This window comes from Dendrobium catenatum, unplaced genomic scaffold, assembly GCF_001605985.2.
Source record: "Dendrobium catenatum unplaced genomic scaffold, ASM160598v2 fragScaff_scaffold_1355, whole genome shotgun sequence".
NCBI lineage: Eukaryota > Viridiplantae > Streptophyta > Magnoliopsida > Asparagales > Orchidaceae > Dendrobium > Dendrobium catenatum.
The window spans coordinates 850,588-878,274 of record NW_021319817.1 but is presented as its reverse complement, the minus strand read 5'-3'; the positions used below and the strand labels follow the sequence as shown (position 1 = coordinate 878,274).

General features: G+C 36.6%; 1 protein-coding gene across 1 annotated transcript in view; it reads left to right on the top strand.

Annotated features, from left to right (window-relative positions):
* The first annotated feature begins 193 nt into the window (after nucleotides 1-193).
* The window catches only part of LOC110095418, a 53,111-nt gene continuing 25,617 nt past the window's right edge, over nucleotides 194-27,687 (top strand). Inside the window, exons 1-4 of the mRNA XM_028699656.1 lie at nucleotides 194-369; nucleotides 7,247-7,390; nucleotides 7,466-7,487; nucleotides 8,241-8,411. Coding sequence (XP_028555489.1) covers nucleotides 194-369; nucleotides 7,247-7,390; nucleotides 7,466-7,487; nucleotides 8,241-8,411 — 513 coding nt within the window. The remainder of the gene's footprint in view (nucleotides 370-7,246; nucleotides 7,391-7,465; nucleotides 7,488-8,240; nucleotides 8,412-27,687) is intronic.

The following is a 27,687-nucleotide window of genomic DNA, read 5'->3' as shown; positions in this document are numbered from 1 at the left end:
GTATTTTGCTCGGATGCCCGGGTATTGATTATTGCCGAGCAAATCCATCAATACAAATCGAGCCGGAGCATTGCATTATCAGTTGACGAATAACATGCGATTCTACTTGGGGTAGGGGGGAAGTTTGCGTGCGTTCACCGGACCAAATAAAAGTTCCTTCAATAACTCATCAAATCCTTCATCTCCTAGAGCAATGGAGGTTCCGCCTCTCTTAATCCACCTACACAATTATCTCCCGGCGACGTCGGAGGAATCTTGGACGGCGTCCTGGAGACCTATGGAGACACGGGATAATCAGCGTCATCCCCATCGCAGGAGGACGCAAATCATTCCTTACTCAACCTCCCGGTTCCGTCAGGAGCTAGACATGTAAGCTTGTTACTATTCCCTCTCGATTTTTTGATATCTAGGTGTTTGACTCTTTTATAGCTCCAAAGTTCTCAAACACCTCCCATCATCGCGGCGAATTGGAGCTTTCTTTTTTGCACGAAACTGAAAGTTATTATTGGGCTTATTAACAAGTGTTAGTGAATTATGCTTCCTTTATCATAAAATATATCGTATGTTCGTTGTGGCGTCTGGTCTTGTGTTCGTTGGCTATTTCTATTAATTTATTAGTCTTAGTTTGAATTTCTTATACTTGTATATGTGCTTCTTGCACTTGTACTGAAATTTCAAATCAAAGCTTATTCCCTATTGCTTTGTCAATGCTATTTTCTTATGTTTTGTAAGTTTGATTCTCATGTTGTTTGCCAAAGGTTTAGCAAAGAACGTTCACCACTTGGGTCTGGACCCGTGTGTTCAAGGCCTAAATTATCCTTCATTGAAGATGGCTTCTGGTGATGAGAATGACCTGCTTTTACCGAATACTTAATAGCAAGATCAATGCATTCAGTATGGATGACTTGTGTTGATAAATATCAATATATGCTTGTATACTAATGAAAAAATGAGAGAAATTTCATATTCTTAAAAAGCATGAAAGAAGATGAGCTCCTGTTTTCAAATGAATCCCTCCACAAAAAATTGATAATTTAATTTAAGTTTATACTATTGATGTGAAGATTGGATAGCTCTTCGGAAAAAAGCAAGCAGGAGACTCTTAAATCCTTTCCACACTTTTTCTTTCAAGTCAAATCATGCTGTTAAAAGACGTTTCTACTTTTATGAACCAACCCTCGCATCCTCTCACTGACCTAAATCCTTAACCATTCATATCTATACCAATCTACATCATATTGTACTAATGATGTTAAGGAGTTTTGGTCCCCTTTGATTCATCCTACCTAAAAAAGGGAAAGAGAGAAAATGTCTATCATCTTTAAAACCAAATGTAAGAAAAGATCTTCATTTCAAAATTTTAAATTATTTTATTCATTTAGTGGGAGAGAAAGTATTATGTCTATATAATACAATAAGAAAAAAAACATTCTCTTATTTTGAAACTTTTTAAAATCCAATGAAACAAAGGAGAGGGCTTCATTTCCAAAATGGGCACCCCACCTTAATCTTCCAAATTTTCTATTATAAGCATATAATGAGAGCAATGAAAGGCGTTATATGAATTGATGTACATTACTATAAGGACATTATGACATCTAAAATATAAAAGGGAGTTCATATTTTTCTAGATAAGGAAAATTCAATAAAGATGTAACTTTTATTGCATCATATATATATATATTAATAATATATATAATATATATTTCTATAATCTATATTTTTAGATGTATTTGCCTTATCTATATTTATTAGATATGATCAATACACAAGTGACCCAATAGGCCAACGAAGTCCTTCTATTTGAAAGGTCTTGGTATAAAAATAGTCATGTTGGTAGATTTCAGGCTTGAAAGCTTGAGATTGAGTGAGAATTGGACTGGTGATGTTTACGAAATTTTAGGCAAGCTCGGACCCATCCTCGAGCTTAGATGAATCTATAATAGTCCTATGAAATTTCATTTTCTTGAGACCATACTTAAGATTTATTGTTAAATTATAGATTTTCTTATCCTTTAGGTTGTCATTTGTAAGTGCTCCTTTTTTCAATTTATTTTATGCGAGTGGGTGACCCATGGTCTTGCCTTATTCATTAAGAGCTGGGTATGATTGCACTATTCAACCCAATGATCAGGTCCAAGCTGACACATGCTTGAGATAGACAGGCTTATGCTTTGATAACACCTGAAGCCATGCTAGGTTTCGTTAATGATCAATACCTAAATCTTTTTGTTTGCATAAGGTTGTAAAATTAAAAGAAAATCTCCATTTAAAATTTTTTTAACAATTGTGTTGTGGAATCTTATTTGATGAAAATCTTAATAAAGTTATTAGTATTCATCTAATTCAAATTATCAAATTCTAATTATATATTATTTAATAAGCTATTTACACTATTTGATGTTTAGTCGTAATTTTTTCTGTGCATGCATCTCACTGGGTTAGGACTTGTAATGATTATATACCATAACATGAAAATGCAAATGCTGCGAGAATGTGTTGGAGATTTTTTTGAGTTTGCTGAAATATAAAAAAAAGTATTTCATCTTCACACATAGGACATGTTAATTTAGTTTAAATTTGATTGAGATTATAAGGATGTACACAAATAAAGAACATGTAGTGGGGACGGTGTGATTTTTAGGCTTCGAGGTGTTTAACTCTATTGTTCATTGTCTTCTAATCCCTTTAAATATAATTACTGTAACAGATCCAATATTATTATAGATAACATCAAAGCTTTGTAGTAAAACAAGGGAAGATGGCCAATATGGCAGCTTGATGCTTTGCTTAGAAACATGCCAATGAATTCTGTAACTAAATGATAATTACGAGCTATTTTTGTTTGCAACTCTTGAAGCATTGGCTATTTAAGTAGATGATGATTTAAAACCAGAGAAATTTGAAATTGGACTTTTCCTTTCTAGAATCCTGAATTAAAGTATGGGATCTGCTTATACATTGGAAATAAGAAAGTGGACGACTTAGGATGAAGATGAAGTAATATGAAATAAAGTAATGAAAAAGGGGCAGCTCAAAGGTCATACAGTTAGAAGTTGTTTAGTAGGAGTAACTTGAGCTAGAGTTAATAGCACATAGCAAGAATGAATCCAGATAATTGGGATAAGACTTTCTGATGACAATGATGATGATAGATGGTTGGATAGGAGTGGAGAATATTAGATGTATTTATGCCATTTAAATGACAAGTTTTTTTCCTATTTTTTCTCTTTAAGAACTGATGAACACAAAATTTTTTTGGAGAAAAAGGACAACAACTATAGTTCTTTCCAATGTTTATTCTGTGCTGCGTGTTATATTATATAATATATATATATAATATATATATATATATATATATATATATATATATATATATATATAATATATATTAATATATATATATAATATATATATATATTATATATATATACATGGTTTAAAATTGCCCAAATGAGGCTCGCCTGCCTTTGCACAAATTCCAATAAAAACGCCTCGATGCTTATGCCTTGAGTTTTTTTTATGAGGCTTGCACCTCAACTTAGTGGGAGGTCCGCCTTGAGGCTCCCTCGCCTCACTGGCATTAGGCTTACACCTCACGCTATATATATATTTAAAATACATAAAATCTTGAAGTAATATGCCCGGCATTGGACTCATAGGAGAGGAAGGGAGAGAGGCTGTCATCATAATGATGATTCAATAATGAAGAACCCCTTAGTGATGACGACTGCTGATGACTTATGAGTTCTATTGATATGTTCATTGCTATTTATGTTTGAAAATTGGAATTATGTTGTTAATGAAGAATATTGGGATTTGGAAAGATAGAATTTTGAGTTGAACTATATTTCATGTTGTCTTATTATTGGATATTTTGATTTCATTTCATATTTTATGTTTTTTATGTTTTATATTATTCACTCATTAGTATATAAAAAATTTATCATTTTATATTTACGCAATCTTTTGTTTGATCTCAAAAACGCCTTGAGGCTACGCCATCGCCTCACGAATGAAAAAACGGGCTCAATACCCGAATACGCAATTTCAAACATTGATTATATATATATTATATATATATATATATATATATTTGAGAGAAAAGGACACAACAATATGGTTCTTTCAATATTATTCTGTGGTGCTACTTAATATTGTTTTAATCTATACGTTATCTTCCTACTGAATCTCTTCTCCTCAACTGCTCATATTTTTAATGGTGAGCGAATTTTGGAGTTACTTTATTCAATTATGTGTGTCAATGAGTGTCCAGGGGAAAGATCCATGTTTAATGCCAAGGGAAAACTAGGTATTCTGGGTATGTTTTTTTTCTTATTATTATGTTAAATCACGCTTTGTTTTATGATTTCATTGGCATTCCCATGCAATTTGATTGTGTTATAGAGCTTTAAACTATAATAGTCCCTTTTTACAGTACGGAGCGATGAAGAAGATGTGATTGTCGTGGCAATGTTGTGGATAGATTATTTTGCATGTCTTAGTTTGGAGATCGGGTAAGCTAAAGCTATCAAATTAGTGTAATTCATCAGGATTGGAATTAGTCAATCAAGCAAGGCTCACAATGATGACTGTATTTTGAAATTGTTGACGCTTGTAGTTTATAAGAAGAGTACTATTCAATACCTAGGCTAACAAATGCAAACGTAGGTTCCATAGTTTCACATTTTGGTTCCAAGAACCCTACCTTTTCACACATGAATTTTGAAATTGTTATCATGTAGTTTGCAATTTTTTGTTTTTAGTTTTTTTTTTGTTAGTTATTAAACATGAATTTGGCTTCATCGGATGGCATTTATAAATATGCTAATCTATAGCAACCTTGCTTCTTTTTCTTATAACAAGCTTTTGGCGGATTTCTTCATTGTATAGAGAATAACAATGTTCTGCTATTGGAAATTTTTTTACAGAGGCTCCACTAATAACTTGCTTTGGCAAATATTCAACTCTGTAGGAAATTTGTCATGAATGCTTCTTATCCAAAGAGTAAAAGTTCATATATGTGTCCGCCTCATCTACAAAAAGTCCTCAGCCAAATAATATCAATTGACCGTAATGATTGACATAAAGAAGAAGAAAATAGCATTGCTTGTTGATTTGTTAATTAGGTCGTGTCAAATGCAATGGAATTGCAAAAACTATTAATAAAATGATCTTAAGCGAGCAATAATCTAAAAGATTTGTCATGCATGCTCCTTATCCAAAGAGTAAAAGGTCATATATATGTCTGTCTCATCTACAAAAAGTCCTCAACCAAATAATACAAATTGACCTTAATGACTGACATAAAAAGGAAGAAGAAATAGCATTGCATGTTGATTTGTTAAGTAGGTCGTGTCAAATGCAATGAAATTGCAAAAAATATTAATAAAATGGTCTTAAGGGAGCATTGGTCTAAAAGATGCTTTGCAATTTTCTTTCATCATTTGCAGCCCAACTGTAGAAAAAATATGCTGACATCTTGTTTAATATTGAATAAGCTTCAACGTCTCAATCACTATGTCTAGATTTGTTACTCCTTAAAAACATGATTTTGACAATCTTTTTCCTAGGAGCTAGTCAGAGATCCATCAAATATTGCACTTATTAATTGTTTTGAGTAATTTTGACTTTAGTATTGGATTGTGATTACTTCTTTAGTGATTTTGGTAACTCCCTAAAACATCTTATGATCCGAAGCATGACAACATCAAATGGATGGTTGTTCTTCAATTTAATTTCATAAATCTACTAATGATTATTCAATTGATGACCCTAGTTTACAACCATAGCCGTAGATGTAGTCTTGATGATTCTTTGGGTTTGTTGTTGTACACTTTACTTTCCCTTCTTTTAAGCTGTAAAGTTGTAATGATATTTGATCTTTGCAAATATACAACTTGTTTTCCTTGCAACACGGAACTCAGATTTACAACCATAAGCTTTGTAGAGCATATAGTCATCATCAAAGAAGTAAAAATTTATCCAAACTTTGGGGAGATGCTTCTCACAAATAAATCATAATTTGACTATTTCTATCTCATTTGTATTTTCATTTTAATTTCTTCAACGTCACAATTTTCAAGTATCGAAAAATATTAAATTATGTTAGAGTAGAGTACCATAAACCCCCTCTGAAAAGGCAACTTTTATGGCATAACTAAAAACTTGAGTAAGAAATGCATAGTTTTAAATCATCACCCTTTTCATCTAAGCTTAATTTATATAACAACCACAACAATCTGATATCATAAGAGTAAATTAATGCATATTATTAAAAAAATGACGAACCATTTTAGATTTAAATTATATTTTAATATTTGGAACCTTTCTCTTTGCACTGTAATTTATAATGATTTGACCAAAAGTATGCTTATCTTTGATGGTCTAGAATGGAATTATTGTCACAATAAAACAATTGTGAAAGTTGCGATGATGTTACTTGTGAATGAGAAAACATAAGTGAACCACATGGTCGTGGGGAATTGTTGGGATAATTACAATAAAAAGAGTACTATTGTGGATAATTATTAGACGATAGAGTTGGAAGATGGAATGAAAGATATTATGTAGGAGGAAGGCCACATCTAGGATAAAAAAGGTTATAGGGATGGAAATAGTCATGGTAGACCAGGATACTTATAGTTTATTGAAATATAAGAACGAAATGTCTAGCTTCCGTCAGTAAATAGCTGAAAACAAATGAACAAATTATAGAGAAATATTTTGCACGAAATTTCTTTCTATGAAAAACTATAAACAGATTCAGAGTTATGCAATATATTAATTTAAGTATAAAATATAAATGTAGGCACAAGATATTTTATAGGGGATAGCATTCAGGAATTTCATCCTCGTTGATGATACCAAGAGAGCAAAAATCAAAGAAAGGTTGGTGGCAAGGGTTGGTCGGACTTACATTGGTGAGAACAGGGCAGAGTAGGAAGAGATGAGGCTGGCAATTATGGAAAGAAATGCATTTAATTATAACATAATAATATTATTATTTTTTATTAATAAATTTTAAAGTAATAAAATATTATAATATATGTTTAAATGTTCAATAAAATAAATTTACATTTTTATAAAATTGATATTAAATATGTTTAATTAGGAGAAGGGAATCATGAAAAAAGGGGCATTGACGGCAAATTGACTAAACCCTAAAATTCCTAATCGCACCCTTATATATCTCCCGAAAGGCCGAAGCTTGTATTTCTGGCTTTTGTGGTTCTGCGGAATGGAGCGACTGGTTTCCCGAACATCCTGAAGCTCTGAATAGAAGCGCCATTTCTGTTCATTCCGCTGACCGTCCTGAACACTCTCTCCTTTCTTCCCTCGCCGTTCTACCGACACCGACCAGCATCAAGGCGCCATCGATGTTAACTCGGTAAGTTTATATGGCCTTGATTTCATCTTCCTCGTTGGATGAACATAAATCCTAGCTTTTCATTTGTTTGTTTAGGATGTTCATGAACAAATTTAAGGTTTGCTTGTTCAATAAATTGTTTGCTAAATATGTTCACGAACATAGCTCGTTAAGGCTTGTTTGTTTAAAGCTCGATAAACACTAAACGAACGAACATGAACCAAACATGAACACCCTTAAATTAAACGAACCAAACATGAACACAAATAATAAAGCTCGAATCAAACACGAACCAAACATGAACAAGCTAATGATAAACAAACTCAAACATGAACACTCACATACTCGGCTCGGCTCGGTTCGTTTGCAGCCCTAATTGGTAGAAAAGTGAAGGTAGCACAACTGAGCATGAGATGTCATGCCGATCCCTAGCAGTAGGAGACAAATGAGTATTCTATCACTTCTTTTAGTTAATTGATTGCTAAATTTGAGTTTGGCCGCCCATTTTAAGTTTTGATATGTTTGGGCAACATAGCATTATTTTTGTTTGAAAATGATCCTCAGTTTCTTGCTTATGGTTTGACGTGGAAGTTATGTGCGGTTGTTGAAATCTAACAAGATAAACAATTGATATATCAGTTCATAGCTACCTATTAATTTTCGAAAAGAAAACACTTTTTGAAGCTATCAGCTCCATTCTTTATGAGAAGAAATTAAAGAATTTGTAATAAAAAGTAGCTCTTCATATTTAGTAAAAATTGAGTTTTATAGATATCTGATGTGTTTCTTTTATCAGCGTCTTATGCTTCTCCTTTGCTCCAACTAGCTATTATTTATTGCGTGATAATAAGCACAATGGCTCCAATTCTAGGTTCTGTCTTGCCTACGTTTTATCATCAGAAAAGTTTCAAAAGAGAAGCTTGCTGTAGAGGAGTTACAGAGACTCTTTCCAGTTGACCTCTCAACTGATATTCAGAAAACTCTTGTTACATTATTGCAGAAATATCAAAGCCAATGGGAGAAGGAAGTTGCAAGTGAGCAGGTATTAAAATTCTTTCAGAATTCTATGTTAGCCATAAATCAGATTTTTTTCAGATAATCATCCTTCTAATTTGTAAACACCTTTGCAAGAAAGTTACGAGCATTCTTGCACCAAACATTTTGGTTGTCAGGTTCTTGTTTTATTGGTCAGCACATCACTTGATGTTTGTTTCTTAAAGGGAAGAGAAAAAAATGATGAAATCCATAATACTGTCAATACTTGACAGAATACAATTTTAAAAACCACATGCCATAAATTCCATGTCAAGGCATGCATATTCAGCCGTTATTGTAAAAGCCCATGGAAGCAAACCAGTTATTCTTGTTGTGGAAGAGAAGCTTGATATGCGAGATAATACAAAGAAATGCTATTAGATAGTGTGGAGAGTTATAGTAGCAACTCAAGTTTCATTTGGGAATGCTTTTCAGCTGCTGATGTAAGCACAAGTGTAAGAAAACTGAAACAAAGAGAACAATGGATAGAACTCAAACCAGACTCTATTCAAATAGTAGCAATCATCTATGATATTCAAAATCCGACAAAGAAAACACGAAGAGACTTTAAAGAAACAAAGAAAATAAAAACAACGCAATCCTTAGACAACCGTCAGAGCGGATTTCTCACATGCATCGAAGTGTAGGTTAAATAAGATAACTGCATAGGGATAGCAAACCGATGGTCCACCACTGCAAGATCGTCCAATTCTTCCAACAAATGCTTCCAAGTCAACCAACAAACACTACCAAAGCTCGAGAAGAAGGATACAGATGGAGTGGTACTTGCGGAGAGACGAAAGAGGTTAGAAGCCAAGACGAAGGGTGGAAAGAGCGCGCAAGATTTTCAGAAGGGGTGGAGAAGAAGAATGGAACAAGCTCGCAAACTTTTCCAATAACCCGCATGTCAATAGCAAATTTGCTCACAATAATCAACTACTCTTCACAAAAACATCTCATATTTATAGGCAAGATAGGAGAATAACAACAACCATTTTTAATGAATTTCCACAAAAACCCAAGCATCATAAGTCATGAATTTCCCCTTTGCTTTTCACGGAAAACAACCCAGCTCAGGAATCGAAGGAGCAACCACGGGAACCAGAGGGACCGCACGGAACCGAAGCACCAAAAGCCACGGGAGGACCCTCCAGCTCGGAAAACCAGCAGCCACCGTGGGAACCAAGGAGCCTAGGTACGATATTCATCCATCACAGAAAAACACAGCCACAGATTCCCAAGAGACAAGAAGAAAGGGGAAAGAGAAGGGGCAAGTCCACTCCAAAAATTGAATCCAACTTATGAGCTTACTTTTAGAACATTAATGAGCTACTAAACTTCAGCTCAAGCAACTAAGAGAATGAGCTCAACACCAACTTTCTCCATATATCACCATAGGCCCCAAAACCGTGGACCATAAGCCAACCCGTGAACCAGCAGCAGCCAAGGACTAATCGAGCCAGCAAACCAAAGGTCTACCAAACCCCATGCATAACCTACCATGTTCATTGGATGCTTTCCCATCATTGGATAGCTAAAAAAAAAGAACATAAAACATACTAATGTTCAATAAAAAAATAAAATACAGAAATATTTGATAGCATCAATTCCCCTTTGGTGGAAAATTCTCATCTCCTGATGAGAACGTATCAACAACTCTTTCATATAGCTCCAAATTTTTATTTTTTAGATCATCAGCATCAATCCAGGTGCAATCAGTCAATGGTCGATTGCTCCATTTGACTAAGAACTTCTTGTGTTCCCCATGTCTTATTTTAGTGACTTTCATATCAACAACATCTTCAATATGATCTTCAGACTTTGCCACAGGAGCAGAGAGTGGTAGCGTTTCAATGTCTGCAAAATCGTCAGAATTTCCTTCATACACAGATAAGTCAAAAACATTAAAAGCAGGAGAAGTGCCAACAGTATTTGGTAGGTCCAGTAAATAGGCATTAGTGCCTAATTTTCGAATCACACGAAAAGGGCCAAATTTCTTTCTGCTTAACTTTTTAAAAGTATAAATAGGAAATCGTTGGCGACGAAAGTAAGCCATAACTAAGTCACCCACATTGAAATTCACTTCTTTTTGATGTTTATCAGCAGTAGACTTATACTTAGCAGTAACTTTTATGAGTTTTTCAAGAACTTGTTGTTGGACAGTCTTTATGTGGTCAAATGTTTCAAAAGCTTCAGCACTAGTTTTTTTAGGTAAGGATAAGGAGTTTCTATCCAAAATGTGAGGAATAGGTTGCCCATAAATAATTTCAAATGGAGTTTTGCCAGTGGAACGATTAATAGAATTATTGTAAGCGAACTCAGCCTGAGGCAACACTAAATCCCATTGAGACGATTTTTCTCCAGCAAGATATCTTAATAAATTTCCCAAGCTTCTGTTCACTACTTCAGTTTGCCCATCAGTTTGAGGATGATATGCACTACTAAATTGAAGAGTAGTTCCAAGTTTTGCCCACAGAGTTTTCTAAAAATTTCTTAAAAATCTAGTGTCACGATCTGTAGTAAAAGTATGAGGAATACCATGCAGCCGAACAATTTCTTTAAAAAATAAATCAGCGATGTAAGAAGCATCAGAAGTTTTCTTGCAGGGAATAAAATGTATCATTTTACTAAATCGATTCACAACCACAAAAACAGTCAAATTTTCGAAAAGTGACCAGCAAACCCAAAATGAAATCCATAGAAATATCCTCCCAAGGTTTGTTTGGAATAGGCAGAGGAGTATACAAACCAGAATTTTGTGCAGTTCCTTTAAAAGCCTGTCATACCTTACATTGTTTAACCAGTTTAGCATTGTCTTTTCTCATGTGAGGCCAGAAATATTTTTCTTCAACTAAAGCAATTGTTTTTCCTGGCCCAAAATGTCCTCCCAAACCTCCACTATGCAATTATTTCACAAGTTGTTCTCTTAAAGAACTCTTAGATATGCAAAGTCTAGTTCCCTTAAACAAAAAACCTTGATGTATAACAAATTGAGCAGTAGGATCAGTTCCAGAAGAAAAACAAGCACTCAAATATTTTTTAAATCAGAATCACTTGCATAAGTTTCTTTCAAAAAAATTAAAAGAAGTAACAGTTGGAAAAACAGTTATCAATAAGTGAGATCTTCGACTTAAAGCATCAGTAATTTTATTTAAAACCCCAGTTTTATGTTTGATATGAAAAGAGTACTCTTGCAAAAAAGAAATCCATTTAACATGTCTTTTGTTCAGTTTTTTTGTGAATCTAAAAACCGTAAAGCCTCGTGATCAGTATTCAAAATAAATTCTCGTTGAACCAAATAGCATCTCCAGAATTTCAAGGCTTGAACAATGACATAAAATTCCAAGTCATAAGTAGAATATCGAGATCGAACATCATTTAACTTTTCACTAAAATATGCAATAGACTTTCCTTCCTGACTCAAAACAGCACCAATACCAACATGCGAAGCATCACAATCAACTTCAAAAACTTTTTCAAAATTTGGCAGGCTAAGAATTAGAGTTTGACTCATTTTGAGTTTGATCAGTTGAAAAATAGTTTCAGCCTCAGGGGTCCATTTAAAAGTTCCTTTTTTTAAACAATTAGTGATAAGAGCGATTACAGTACTGAAGTTTTTAACGAATCGACGATAAAAAGATGCTAACCCATGAAAACCTCTTACCTCACTGATATTTTTAGGAACAAGTCAGCTTCTTATTGCCTCAATTTTCACAGGATCTATTTTGATTCCCTTAGCAGACACAATGTAACCCAAGAATGTCAAACTCGAAGTCATAAAAGAACATTTCTTTAAATTGATGTACAGTTTTTGTTCTCTCAAAGTTTTCAAAATTTCTTTGACATGTAAAAGATGTTCAGATGGGCGAATGCTGTAAATCAAAATATACAACCACAAACTTTCTAATAAAAGGTCGCAAGGCATGATTTATAGTTCGCATAAAAGTACTCGGAGCATTAGATAAACCAAAAGGCATAACAAGCCATTTATATAAGCCCTCTTTGATTTTAAAAGCAGTTTTCCATTCATCCCCATGTCTAATTCTTATATGATGATACCCACTTTTCAAATCAATCTTTGAGAAAATCTTAGCACCACTTAGCATATCATGCATGTCATCTAACATAAGAATTGGAAATCGGTATTTGATGGTTATTTTATTTATGGCTCGGCTATTTACACACATTCTCCAAATTTCATCTTTTTTAGGAGTAAGCAAAGCAGGTACAACACAAGGACTCAGACTTTCCTGGATTAAACCCTTTTCCAATAGTTCAAATACTTGCTTAGAAAGTTCTTAATGTTCATTTGGACTCATTTTGTAATGTGAACGATTAGGCAATGTAGCTATAGGAATTAAATCAATATGATGTTGAATGTTTCTCAGTGGGGGTAAATCAACTGGTAAATCATCAAGTATTAAATCAGAAAATTCATCAAGCAACGGTTGTATTTCTTTAGGAATTTCAAAGATTAAATCAGTCTCTTTTCCAAGAACTTTTATTTTATCTAGTGAACGTAGGCTCCTCTACGTTCGGTTTTAGACCAAAACAGCGCAATACCGAGTACCGAGTACCGAGTTGTACCGATTTTTTAAAAAAACTCGGTATTGCGCTGTTTTGGTCTAAAACCGAACGTAGAGAAGCCTACGTTCATTGGATAAAATAAAAGTTCCTTTTCCAAGCACCAAATATATCACATCCGATTTTGTTAATTCATTTGTGTTCAGAAGCAATTCAGAGGTGGAAGATTTCGCAGGCTTTTTGTTCTTTGTTACCGAGTCAGGAATGTTTCTTTGTGGAAAAAGTGTGAACTCTTTATTATCTTTAATTAAGGAATATGTGTTCTTTTCTCCATTGTGGATGGTTTTATGATCATACTGTCATGGACGACCTAAAAGGATATGACAGACTTCCAGAGGTACAACATCACAGACAATTTGATCTTTATAAGTTCCTCCAATTGTTAAGTTCACTGTGCATTGTTTGTTTATAGGAACCTCATTCCCCTCTTTGAACCAAGATATTTTGTATGACTTAATAAGAGGTTTTGTTTTCAGTTTAAGCTTCTTTACCATATATTGTGACAAAAAGTTTCCTGAATTTCCACTATCAATCATTAAGGTACAAACTTTTTCTTCAACAGTGCAGGTAGTTCTAAAGATGTTTCTTCTAAGTCATTTATCTTCCTTTTCAATTTGGGCAGTTAAAATTATTTGAATTACTAGCAACGGTTCTCCTTCATCACCCTCCAAATCAAATTTCTCTAATTCAACTTCATTTTTAGATTCTGTTTCATTCTGTTCCTCTTCTTCTATTTCTTTTTCATCTTTTATGAAATTATTACGTGGAGGATTATTCTTTCTGCAAGTAGCTGACAAGTGATCATATAGACCAAACTTGTAACAAGACCCAATACGTTTAGATTATTTAGTAGGTTTAGTTCCTGCTACCCCTTTACTCTTTTCCTGATTTTGACCTTCAACAGCTTTAACTTTCACACCCGAAGTTCCCGCAGAAGTTTGAGATTGAAGTTTAGTTCCAGTAGTTTGTCGCCGTTTATATATTTCAGTTATTTTGTTGCTTCCCCGTAAATGTTATTTTTCAATTTTCAAGGACATGCGATAAGCTTCATCTAACTTAATGACATGATGCAAGTTAAGTTGATCTTGAATTGTCCATTTTAATCCATTAAGATATCATGTTACAGTTTTTTCTTCAGACTCATCCAAATCATTTTTAGCTTGCAATTTATAAAAGTTTTTAGTGTATTCTTCCATAGTTTGATTACCCTGACGCAAATTATTAAATTCTTGAAAAATAGTTCTTGAATGATCAGAAGACAGAAATTTTCCTTTCATCTTTTTTTTCATCCTATCCCAAATTTGAATTTTTTCTTTGCCTCGCCTTAATATGTTGTTTTGTAAGTTTTTTCACCAAGTTAATGCATGCCCTGTTAGTTTTAAACTAGCAAATTTGACTTTTCGATTATCCGGAATTTCTTTCCATTCGAAAAATTGTTCCATTTTCTCTATCCATTCAATGAATTGTTCAGGTTGTAATTTTCGTTCAAAATTATGAACATCGATTTTTATTTCGTAATCCCAATTTCTTTGTCGCCTATTTTGATTTCTAAGTTCTTCCTCCTCACTTTCAGAAGATTGAACACTAGGATTAATATTAGCTTGATTGACATTTAGATTAGTAATTGTTTCAGCTACTGTGTTGATTTGTTGTTGCAAATTATTCAATTGTTGCATCATTTATTGCCAATCCCCTTGATCATTAGCCATTTGTTAAACACAAAAGAGAAAAACTACTACTAACAAAAAAAAGGCGAACTTGCTCTGATACCAAGTTGATAAAAGCAAGTGTAAGAAAACTGAAACAAAGAGAACAATGGATAGAACTCAAACCAGACTCTATTCAAATAGTAACAATCATCTATGATATTCAAAATCCGACAAAGAAAACACGAAGAGACTTTAAAGAAACAAAGAAAATAAAAACAACGCTATCCTCAGACAACCGTCATAGCGGGTTCTTCACATGCATCGAAGTGTAGGTTAAATAAAATAAGTGCATAGGGCTAGCAAACCGATGGTCCACCACTGCAAGATCGTCCAATTCTTCCAACAAATGCTTCCAAGTCAACCAACAAACACTACCAAAGCTCGAGAAGAAGGATACAGATGGAGTGGTACTTGCGGAGATACGAAAGATGTTAGAAGCCAAGACGAAGGGTGGAAAGAGCTCGCAAGATTTTCTGAGGGGGTGGAGAAGAAGAATGGAACAAGCTTGCAAGCTTTTCCAATAACCCGCAGGTCAATAGCAAATTTGCTCACAATAATCAACTACTCTTCTTCACAAAAACATCTCATATTTATAGGCAAGATAGGAGAATACCAACAGCCATTTTTAATGAATTTCCACAAAAACCCAAGCATCATAAGTCATGAATTTCCCCTTTGCTTTTCACGAAAAACAGCCCATCTCAAGAATCGAAGGAGCAACCACAGGAACTAAAGGGACCGCACGGAACCGAAGCACCAAAATCCACGGTAAGACCCCCAGCTCGGAAAACCAGTAGCCACCGTGGGAACCAAGGAGCCTAGGCACGGTATTCGTCCAGCACAGAAAAACACAGCCCCGGATTCCCAAGAGACAAGAAGAAAGGGGAAAGAGAAGGGGCAAGTCTACTCCAAAAATTGAATTCAACTTATGAGCTTATTTTTAGAACATTAATGAGTTACTAAACTTCAGCTCAAGCAACTAAGAGAATGAGCTCAACACCAACCTTCTCCATATATCACCATAGGCCCCAAAACCGTGGACATAAGCCAACCTGTGAACCAGCAGCAGCCAAGGACCAATCGAGCCAGCAAACCAAAGGTCTACCACAATGTTTAAAATTGCGTATTCGGGTATTGAAGCGTTTTTCATTCATGAGGCGAGGCGTAAGCTTTAATGCGTTTTGAGGCGTAAGCCTCAAAATCAAAAGATTGCGTAAACATAAAATGACAAATTTTTTATATACTAATGAGTGAATAATATAAAACATAAAAAAAACATAAGATATGAAGTGAAATCAAAATATCCCAATAATAAGACAACATGAAATATAGTTCAAGTCAAAATTCTATCTTTCCCAAATCCCAGTATTCTTTTCATTAACATATAATTCCAATTTCCAAAAATAAATAGCAATGACATATCAGATAAGAACTCATAAGTTATCAGCACTGTCATCACTAAGGGGTTCTTCATTTGAATCATCATTATGATGAACTACTCTCTCCCCTTCCTCCTCTCCTATAGAGTTTAATGTCGGACATTTACTTCAAGATTTATGTAAGTTTTAATATATATAGCTTGAGGCGTAAGCCTCATGCTAGTGAGGCGAGGCAGGCCTCAAGGCGGGCCTCAACTAAGTTGAGGCGCAAGCCTCATAAAAAAAACTCGAGGCGTAAGCATCGAGGCGTTTTTTACTGGAATTGCGCAAAGGCGAGCCTCATATTGCGCAATTTTAAACCATGGTCTACCAAGCCCCATGTATAACCTACCATGTTCATTGGATAGCTAAAAAAAAGAAAAGAACATAAAACATACTAATGTTCAATAAAAAAATAAAATACCGAAATATTTGATAGCATCAGCGGCTTTGCTTTGTAAAAATCTGGCATGATACAAATTTGATTTCTGAAAGAATGCACCAAGAGTGACCTTGTATTGTATGTGTGCCTCTTTTATAACTTCATGATTATATACAATGCACCTGGAGAGCAACTCATAAATCTCTATGAAATTAGCACTTATTTTATTTCCTAAAGCATAAAATAGCTGCAACACGACATTACTAAAAAAGCCTTAATTTTATGCTCATATTTTCAACCTTTTTTGTGCTTTCAAAGCATATAAACCTCAACTTCTTCTCGGCCAACCTTGTTCAAAATCATCTGTGGGCTCTAGAATTTGAGCTTTTGGGGCCCTGGTGATGTGTCTTGGAAGTTAAAATAGTAAAGAAAAGAGAAGAAAAGCATAATAACACAAAAATAATTGTTGTTTCTAATTTATTCTTCAAAAACAATGCAAGATACAGGTGATCTATTATTCGAGAGGTAGATTGGTTTTCCCACAAACCCTAGACAGCGCTAGAAAACTCACAAAAAAAACTAGAGCAGAAAATAAATTTGCATGATGCCAAAATAACCACATAGTTAGTCATAAATAAGCTCTCATATTATCCTCCTAAATCAGTCCCATTCTGGCTGTTTTCTCAAGCCTTGGTTTCCCGTGGCTGGCTGTTTTCCCGTGCCTTGTCCCTTGGTTTCCCGTGGCTGGCTGTTTTCTCAAGCCTTGGTTTCCCGTGGCTGGCTGTTTTCCCGTGCCTTGTCCCTTGGTTTCCCGTGGCTGGCTGTTTTCTCAAGCCTTGGTTTCCCGTGGCTGGCTGTTTTCCCGTGCCTTGTCCCTTGGTTTCCCGTGGCTGGCTGTTTTCTCAAGCCTTGGTTTCCCGTGGCTGGCTGTTTTCCCGTGCCTTTTGCCCCTTTGGTTCCCGTGGCTGCTGCTTGGTTCTGCAGCTGGCTGCTCGGTTCCGTGGCTTTTGTGCTTGGTTCCCGTGGGCTTTCTTCTCTGTTTTGCTGTGCCGTTTGGGGACTGAGGTTATGTGGCTGTTGGCTTTCCATTTGCTGCAGTTTTTGGACTGTTTCTGGACAGTTTTTGGACTGTTTTTGGACTGTTTGCTGGTTGGCTATTTTGGGTGGCTGAAGTTGTCCTTTGGGATTTTTTTTGTGGCTGTTTGGATTCCCTTTTGTGCCTATATAATAGAGATGTTTTGAGGCATAAAAGATGTTATGATGGTATTTTTGGATCTAGAAACCTGAGGGTTTTCTTGGATAGCTTGCGAGCTATGCCACTTCTTCCTCTCCTCGTCTAGGAAAGCTTGTGAGCTTCTCCTCTTTCGTCTCTACCTCTAATCTCTTCTTCTACCCGCAAGTTTACACCCTACTTGTATCCTTCTTCTTTCAAATGATGGCAAAGTTCTTTTAGGTTTGTTTGTGTCCAAGTCTGTAAGTTGTTTGTGTCGTTGTAAGTCAAAATTTGTAAGAGTTTTTATAATATTAAAGTTGTATTTTTTTGTGCAAGTGTCGTCACTTTGTCTTATGTAATTTTATTCTCTTTTGTAGTATTTTGCATATCTTTTAAGTTATAGGAAGAATTTCTTCCCTCTCCCAAATTTTTGCTTGCATCAAATTTGGTATCAGAGCAAGTTGTATGTGTCGTGGTGAGTCACAGCAGTTGTTGTGTGTGAGTCTAGGTTTCTTTAGGTTGAGTCTTTCTTTCTTTGAGTCTAAATTTCTTGTTGAGTCTTTTTTTTAAAATAATGGAAAAAGACAAAAATAATGATCCAATGGAAGAAAACAAGCTAGAAGATATTGAAGTCCCTCTTCCGATGGATAGATGAGTTCCGACTGAAGAAGATTCAACTGATCCGCTACAAGACAAATTATATAAACTTCAATATCACATGTTCTTATGTGATGAGAAATACGAGAAAAGAAAGAAGTATCTTAAAAAATAATTCGAGAAAGAGCAAGAAGAAATTTTAAAAAAATTTGAAGCAAAGATTCAAGAGTTGGATGCACCGTCTTCACCTCCTCGGAAGAAAGCAAAAGGCAACTCATCGGGAGATGAGTTTTTTAAGTAGGGGAGTTTGATGTAGGCAAGGGGGGGGGGGGTCAAAACAAGTTGAGTTTAAATTTTGGCGAGCTTCTAAAATCTGCTCATTAATGAGCTTCTTCTACTTAATTCAGCTCATAAATTATCTTTATTTGGTTCATTTTGTCTCTTTGATTTCTTCACTTGCCTCTTCTCCTCCCTTTGTCCCTTGGTTTCCCGTGGCTGGCTGTTTTCCCGTGCCTTGTCCCTTGGTTTCTCGTGGCTGGCTATTTTCCCATGCCTTTGCCCCTTTGGTTCCGGTGGCTGCTGCTTGGTTCTGCGGCTGGCTGCTCAGTTCTGCGGCTTTTCTGCTTGGTTCCCGTGGGCTTTCTTCTCTGTTTTGCTGTGCCATTTGGGGACTGAGGTATGTGGGTGTTGGCCTTCCATTTGCTGCAGTTTTTGGACTGTTTGCTGGTTAGTTGTTTTGGGTGGCTGAAGTTGTCCTTTGGGCTTTTTTTGTGGCTGTTTGGATTCTCTTTTGTGCCTATATATTAGAGATGTTTTGAGGCATAAAAAGAGATGTTATGATAGTATTTTTGGATCTAGAAACCTGAGGGTTTTCTTGGATAGCTTGCGAGCTATGCCACTTCTTTCTCTCCTCGTCTAGGAAAGCTTGCGAGCTTCTCCTCTTTCGTCTCGACCTCTAATCTCTTTTTCTACCCGCAAGTTTACACCCCACTTATATCCTTCTTCTTTCAAATGATGGCAAAGCTCTTTTAGGTTTGTTTGTTTCCAAGTATGTAAGTTGTTTATGTGTCGTTATAAGTCAAAATTTGTAAGAGTTTTTATAATATTAAAGTTGTATTTTGTTTTGTGCAAGTGTCGTCACTTTGTAATTTTATTTTCTTTTTGTAGTATTTTGCGTATTTTTAAGTTACAGGAAGAGTTTCTTTTGTTAGCAAAATTTGGGGTCCTCTCCCAAATTTTTGTTTGCATCACAACGTATGATCTCCAATCGCATGCCTCAGCTGTGAAACATGAAATACAATATGGATGGCTAAGGTCGGTGAAAATTATAGGCGATATGCTACTTCTTTAATGCGTTCCACTATCTCAAAGGATCGAAAGTAGAGGGGGGAAAGCTTCTCTTTCCTTCGTTGAGCCAAAGTCTTCTATTTGTAAGGCTGAATTTTTTAGATAAATCCTATCCCCAACCTCAACTGCACGTCTTTCCTATGTCCATCTACTTGCGTCTTCATGATTTATTGTGCGATGTTTCTTCGATTTTGCATATATTCTTATCTTTCTTCCAAGTACTACTCCACTAATGACACTGATGTGTTGCCATGATCATAATGTATCTGATGAGGTTGATTTCTCCCATCTATGATTTTAAATGATGTTGTCTGGGTTGTTGTGTAATATGAAGTGTTATATCAATATTTTGCTCATGCTAACCACTTGGCCCGCATCTTTGGTGTATCTAATACAAATCAACGATGATAAGTTTTCAAATTGCGATTTACCACCTTCATTTGGCCATCCTTCTAAGGATGGTAAGCTGTAATATGCTTTAGGAATAGTCCCTTGCATCTTGAATAACTCCCTCGAAAAATGGCTCAAAAAGACCAGTCTCAATCATACACAATGGCCTCAAGCATGTCATGTAAACGATCTACCTCTCTATTGAATACGAATGCCATTGACATCGCTGTGTCTGGGTGCCATAAGGGAATGAAATGAGCATATTTGCTCAATCTGTCCACTACCACTAGAATCACAGTGAACCCTTTTGATCTAGTTAGTCCCTCTATGAAGTTCAAAGTCACCTCTTCCCACACTTTCTTGGGTAATGATAAAGGATGTAGAAGACTACCTACAGCCATAGTCAGGCATTTATGTCTCTGACATTCTTCACAATTGGTCACCAACTTTTCTTCATCCTTCTACTTGCCCATCTAGTAGAGCTCTCTTGCCAGTCTATGATATATCTTCTGGACTCTTGAATGTCCCCCAATTGATGTGCAATGAAACTCCTGCAACAAGTGAGGGATGTGTGGTGATGCCCTCAAAAGCACAAACCATCCCTAGTATAATAGCTTCTAACCCATCAATGAGTAACTAGGATGGTTGTTTTTGTTCCGCAATAAGTCTACTCTAATCTTACTCGGCTTCTCATCCTCCTCGCTCACTCTTTAATGCCTCCTATCTACCACCATGGGAACAGATAGAGCCATAACTTGAGAGTTTTCACCACGTCTGGATAGAGCATTTGCAACTTTATTTTCTAACCCAGGTTTATGCTAGATCTCGAAGTCATAGCCCAACAACTTGGAAAGCCACCACTGATGTGCATATGTCACCATCCTCTATACTAAAAGAAACTTCAAATCTCCTCAGGTTGGTCCTGTTTATGAAGTGTCACCCAAATAGATAAAGTCGCTACTTTTTTTATTCCAGCATTATCGACATCAGCTCTCTTTCATACACCGATTTCAGTCTGGTCCTAGCAGTCAACGCCTTGCTGAAATAAGCTTTGGGCCTCTGACTTTGCTTGAGGACTACCCCCAACCCATAACCTGGCATCAGTCTCCACTACAAACGGCTGGCTAAAATCTGGTAGTGCTAACACTAGGACACTCATCATGGCTTTCTTCAACTGCTGAAACGCCTTGGCTACCTCCCCCAATTGAAACTATCATTCTTTAGTTGCTCTGTGAATGACCATGCTATAGAGCCATGCCCCCTCACAAACTTCCTGTAGTATCCTGTGAGTCTCAAGAACCCCCTAAACTCCTTTAAGGTTTTAGGTAAGGGCCATTGTTATATAGCCTTTATTTTGGAAAGATCTATAACTATTCATGATTTGGACACATGTCCCAAATATTCCACCCTTTGTTGTGCAAAGGAACACCTTTTCAAATTGGCATACAACTGATGCTTCTTTAACGTTACTAACACTACTCTCAAGTGCTCTACATGCTCTACCTCGGATCGGCTATTCACCAAGATGTCATCAAAGAAAATCAATACAAACTTGTGGAGGTAGGGCTATAATCTATGTTGCACAGACACGGATACGGCGACACAGATACAACACGACATGGCACGGGACATGTTAGTTATTGAAAATATAGGACACGGAAACGGATTGGACACAGTATTATAGTTTTTATATTTAAAAAATAGTGTATAAAAATTAAATAAGTATAATTTTAAAAATAATTTGAAAATAATAAGTCATTTAACTAGAATTTATTCTTAAAATGATTAATATTAGGATGTCGAGAGTTAGGCGTCGATGTCGTTTATCAGTCACCGACATAAGAGATGAAAATACCTTCACTGCCAAAAAGAAATGAAAATGAGAATATTCAATGATTGGGTATTAAGTGCGGATGTTGATTTGGTGTTGTGGATAAGAAATAAGAAATTTAGTTTAAATCCCACAAAATACAAGAAATTATATTTTAAAAAAATCATAAAATATTTAATATACGTGTGTCGGACACGCGTGTCTAATTTGTATTTAATATTTTTTAATCGGACACATTTTCGGCGTGTCCGACACGTGTCAGAGTGTCGGGTGAGTGTCGTGTCGAATATGGTGTCGGACACTGCACGCCTCTTTGAGGAGAAGTGTCGGTGCATCATAGGCTATAATACCTTGTTCATCTGCGTATGGAAGGTAGCTGGGGCATTGGTAAGCTCATAAGACATCATTAAGAACTCATAGTGGCCTTCATGAGTCTTGAAAGTTGTCTTGTGGATGTCCGTGGGCCGCATTCTGATCTAATGGTTTTCTTATTTCAGGTCAATCTCAATCTTGGAGAATATCACTGTTCCATATAACTTATATAGCAACTCATTAATGACTAGTATAGGAAACTTATCAAATATTGTTTCCTTATTTAGAGCCCTGTAGTTTATACAAAATCTCCAACTACCATCCTTCTTCTTCATCAACAACACATGACTGGATAAAGTTCTAGCACTGGGATGAATGATCTGGGCCTCCAACATCTCCTTGATTAGCCTCTCAATTTCATCCTTTTGAATTTATGGGTACCGATAGGGTTGAACACTGATAGTTGATTCCCTTTTTTTTAGGTTGATGATCTCATGCTCTCTTGAGATAGGTAGGCCTTGCGGCAGTTAGAACACCTCATTGAATTATTGCAGGAGTGGCTAGACTATCTCTGGAATCTCCTCCTCTTTCTCCATGCCTTCCCCTCTCTTGAGGCACTAGAGCTCCACTAAGAATCCCATCCCCGCTCCCTGGATTGCACTGACCAAGGTTTTAAGAGAAATCTTGGTTTTGGACAGACTAGGATCCCCCTGATTCTCACCTTTCTCCCTCCCTTCATGAATTCCATAGTCAACACCTTCCAGTCCACCTTTGTCTCTCCCAGGGGCTGCAACCATTTTATGCCCAAAATGACATCTGTGCTCTCTAGCTCCAAGGGAAGAAAATCCTACATTGTATATATGTCCTGGAGTGTTAGCACCAACCTCCTACAGATCCCCCTATAAATTTCCACATTTCTTGCCCCCATCATGACTCCAAAGCTCCCTAGGTAATACCAATCCTAACTAGTCCACAACCTAATTTGATATGAAGTTGTGGTAGCCTCACTATTCACCAAAGACACCACTGGCCGCTTCCTGATTTGTCCCCATACTTTCATGGTGTGATTTGGAGAAAATCCCACCACCGAGTAAAGTGACAGTTTTTCCACATCAAGGTGTAGGTGCTCTCCTCTCTCTTATGCTTCCTCCACCGGATCCTCGCTGTCGGTCTCCTCTTCATCACAAGCCATAATAACTTGGAGTGCGTGGTCCTTCACCAACAGCCTAGTGCATACTTCTCATCACAACAGAAGCACAGACCCCTTGTTTTATACCTTTACTTCTATGAGGCGCTTGAAGTTGGCCCTAGGCGTACTCCCTCATTCTTCTCCCATGGGGCCTCTCATTGAAATGACACTGTTTAGGTTCTTGGTGCCTGTGAAGTCGAGGTACTTCTGTAAGAGCCTCCTGCTACTTCGCTTTTACTGATCTTCTCCATCTGGTTTCGATCCTCTGCTATTTGGACTATAGCACCACCGTGTCCTTCAACCCCCACAGTCTCAACAATCAGAGGTACCCTCGTTTGTCGAACTTGAAGCCCTTCATGATCATCCAACACCTCCAAAATTCCCCTCAACCGCTCGATGGCAACTCAAATCTCTCCCAGTACTCCATGATGGTCCTCTCTTGAGTCAAGATAAGAAATTGCTCATGTAGGTCTCCTTCCCGAATGGCTTGAAATTGTTCCAACAAGCAATCTTTAAACTCCTACGAATGGATCAGATATCTACTCTCCTTCCATTGGAACCAAGCAATCTTTAAACTCCTATGACTGGAGGGGCTTCCCCCACCTCCAGTCATAATTTTATGGCTGTAAGTTTTCATCCTCTCTCAATCTGTTTATCGCGAAATACTTCTCTACCTGGTATATTTACCCATGGACATCTTCCCCTTCGAATACTGGTGCAAGCTATCGTGCCCCAACTTTCTCTTCTGCCATTGCCCCCCCCACGCTACAACGCGTATATTGAGGGTGGGAATCATTTCTTCCATCCACCTACATGGACCGATCACCTTACATGACCCGATCCCTATGGTTCGTGCCATCCCCTCCTCTTGTCGTTCACTACCCTTACCCAGAAGGCCTCCCATAGTGATCATCCACTACACCACCTCCACCATAAAACTCTCTTCTTGCTGTCCCCCCATCCAGAACCCCTAATCCTCTCCTTATTGGAACCCTAGGAAGTGGTTCTTTATGAAAGAAACTCTCCTCATCGAATTTTTTTTGTTCGTTCCTTTTTCCTTAGATTCAGCCAATGGAATCCCTATCGATTCTAAATTAGGATTAGCAATCAGAACCACCAGTGGAGTTTTGGATTGCATCTCCATGAGCTTCCTTATCATCTCCTCCACCTCTCCAAATCGGTTTTCCTTGGAAGAAAAGCTTACTTCCATGATATTCCGATGCAAATTTTTAGAAGGAAGATTGGGTTTTGAATTAGACATTACCTAGAGATTTTGCCCTCATTTTGTGAGGACTTTATGATCTAAGTTTAGGTTTCTTATAGGCACAAGCCCCTATAGTTAATTATCTCTCCTGATAGCGAGAGAGAACTTTCGATTAAGGCTAGTTGTCAAACAAATACGTAATATCTAGCATATAGTAGCAACATGATTTGGTATTTGAAAATATGGTATTTAAGATTAGAAATTTACCACCTTGCCCTTAAAGCGAATGGTGGGGGGAATGATGATGGATCCGATCAAGATCCCATGGTTCCATTGTCCGGGATCATCATGGTCCCTTGTGTACTTAGTTAGAGGAGATATTCAACCCAACCTGACAGAAGGATCCTTATCGACAGCCATCGATTACTTTGTCTAAGGGTGTTTGTTTAAGGTGACAAATATGAATCCATATTAGCTAACAAAGGGATTTGTACCGTATCGATCATATTCTATTGATTCATTACGCAATGATTTAATGTCGTTGGGGAACATACAAGCTCTGACCATGATCATAATATAATGGTGACATTTTGCAGCAAAATCAACTGGTCAAAGTCAGTCATAACCGTTTCCTTATGGTGTCATTTGGCAGCGAAACCACCGGCTAGATAAGTGTCCCATCCTTTCTGGCAAAAGACAGGTTGAGAATGAATCTTAGTAATAATTTCAACTAGACATTTACTCTTTTTGAGCTGAAGTGATTTTTAAATTTGTCAATCTCGGCAAATTATTGTAGAGAGTGAATGGTATTTTGATTTAAGTATTTTGGTATTTTTATTTCAATTTTAAATATTTAGGTTCAAGTGATTTTTGAGTTTTGAATTTTTATGAGAATTTTGGAAGACATTTTTAGATATTTTGGATCTCCTGTGATTGATATTATATGTTAACACGACCATCATCGGAGTACATATGAGCAATTTTTACTTTATTGGTTGAACCTTTTTGACTATGTATATTTATCGACAGATGATCAGGTTCGTCGTAGGATTTATGCCTTTATTAGTGAATTTTTCTTATTATAGACCTTGAAGGCTTAATATGAATGTATAAAATAAACATCCCGAACCGCGTTACGACCCCATATTTGTTTGATGGTTCAAGCCGTGTCGACTTCTGTCTATTTGCATTGAAGGATTGAGCTCGAACTTTATATTTTGTAATGTGTATATGCATGATATGATTGCATGTTATTGTATCATCATGGCATAATGCGTCTTACATATTGAATGACATGCTTGCATGATATGTTTTGCATGTTGTAATGCATGTGAGAGATCATTTTAAAAGTGTTGATACCAATCAGCCACGCGAATGATGGTCATTTGAATATTTTATTTAGAAGCCTATAAATGCATTCTATCAACTTCCACGAGTGTTACGGATCTAGTGACGTGACGCTGAACTATTGGTTGCCTGTTGCTTATTGCAGGCAGGTTGTCGTGCAGCATTAAATTCTTGTTAGCAAGTAGTGGTCATTTGAAAGATGCACGAGCTTCCTTGAAGATCTGGTGAATGCCTTTTGTCTGCTTGCATGAGTGTTGCAAATATGGTGGTGGGATTTAATATGTTGAGCTTCATTTATGCATGTCGACAGTGCATTTTAGTTCATATTATTTTTTACAAGTTGGTATTCTCCTCAGCATTTAGCCTATGAGAATATACTTCAGCCTGCTAATGAGCATTGATCCATAGTTTTTATCATTGATTCCCTGCTTTTGCTTACAAGTGAATCGTAGCATTAATTTCTTATTGCTAGTTATCAGTTGTTGAGACACTATTGAGCATATGGCAAATCCTCCGTTGTTGCTAGTAGGTGTTCTCATTCATCGTACGTTGCACTGTGTATGTATGCAAAAAACTTTATTGTTTGTAGGCAAACTAACACATTCATTTGTGTGTTGATATAGACTGTTGGTGAGCTGCATTCATTCATATATTAACTTCTATTTGTTTGAAGAGGATCCCTCATCCTTGCAATATTTTTGTTGTTGTGCCTTACGGGTAGTTTAACATATTCGTTTATACGTTAATATCGACTGCAGGGTGAGCCGCATTCACCGCAATATTGCAATGGTGGATTTGCTCGTGTACCATGCTAATGCTTGCATTTCAACTGAATGTCGATATTAACTGCCAGTGAGTTGTGTTCATTGTATTCGTCCTTTCATCAGTGTTTGCAAGGAGTCTTTCACATTCATCGTACATCGATCTTCATCGCTTGTAAGGGTACAGTGTACTTGTTTGCAAGTTAAGATTGACTGTATAGAGGTTATTGTAGTTGTATATTTCCCACTCATGTTTGTAGGGAATCCGTCACATTTACAACTCATCCAATGCTGTTGTTCGCTGGTGAATTGGTGTGTTCACTTACAAGTTGATCGACATTGATAACAAGATTTAATATACTTGATTGTATATTAATATTGACTACAGGGTGCTGTATTTGTCGTGCATCTTCCACGTTCAATTCATGAATACATCATAACATATGTTGCACTCATCTAGCCTCCTATTTGTGTGTTCATTACAAATCCCTCCCCCACAAATGAGTCATTGTATTTGTGCAAGCATTATGTTCATGTTCACAATCATTTGTGGGTCATTGTTCTTTGCATACAAAAGTCTTCTATTTACTCGATGATGTTTGCATTTGAGTTGATATGATAACCTTTTGATATTGATTGAAAATCGTGTTGTTGATTACAAGCATGTCATTATACCTTGATGAGCGGGGTCGGCTGTGGCGGTGTCGAGACAACGACTAGTATTTGTACACTAAAATTGAGGGAGAAGAGATTTTTTTTATTAAATTTTCTTCTTCTTTATAATAATAATAATATGATAGGCTTAGTGGCTAGTGTAGTTATGGAAGTGGTTGGATCTAGACCTGTCAATTTCGGGTTACGGGTCGGGTTGACCCGAACCCGAAACTGACCCGGCACTATTCGGGTTCGGGTTGACCCGACCCCGTTTTGCAAACGGGTCAATTTTCTGGACCCAAACCCGACCCGCTTCGGGTTCGGGTCAACCCGACCCGACCCGCA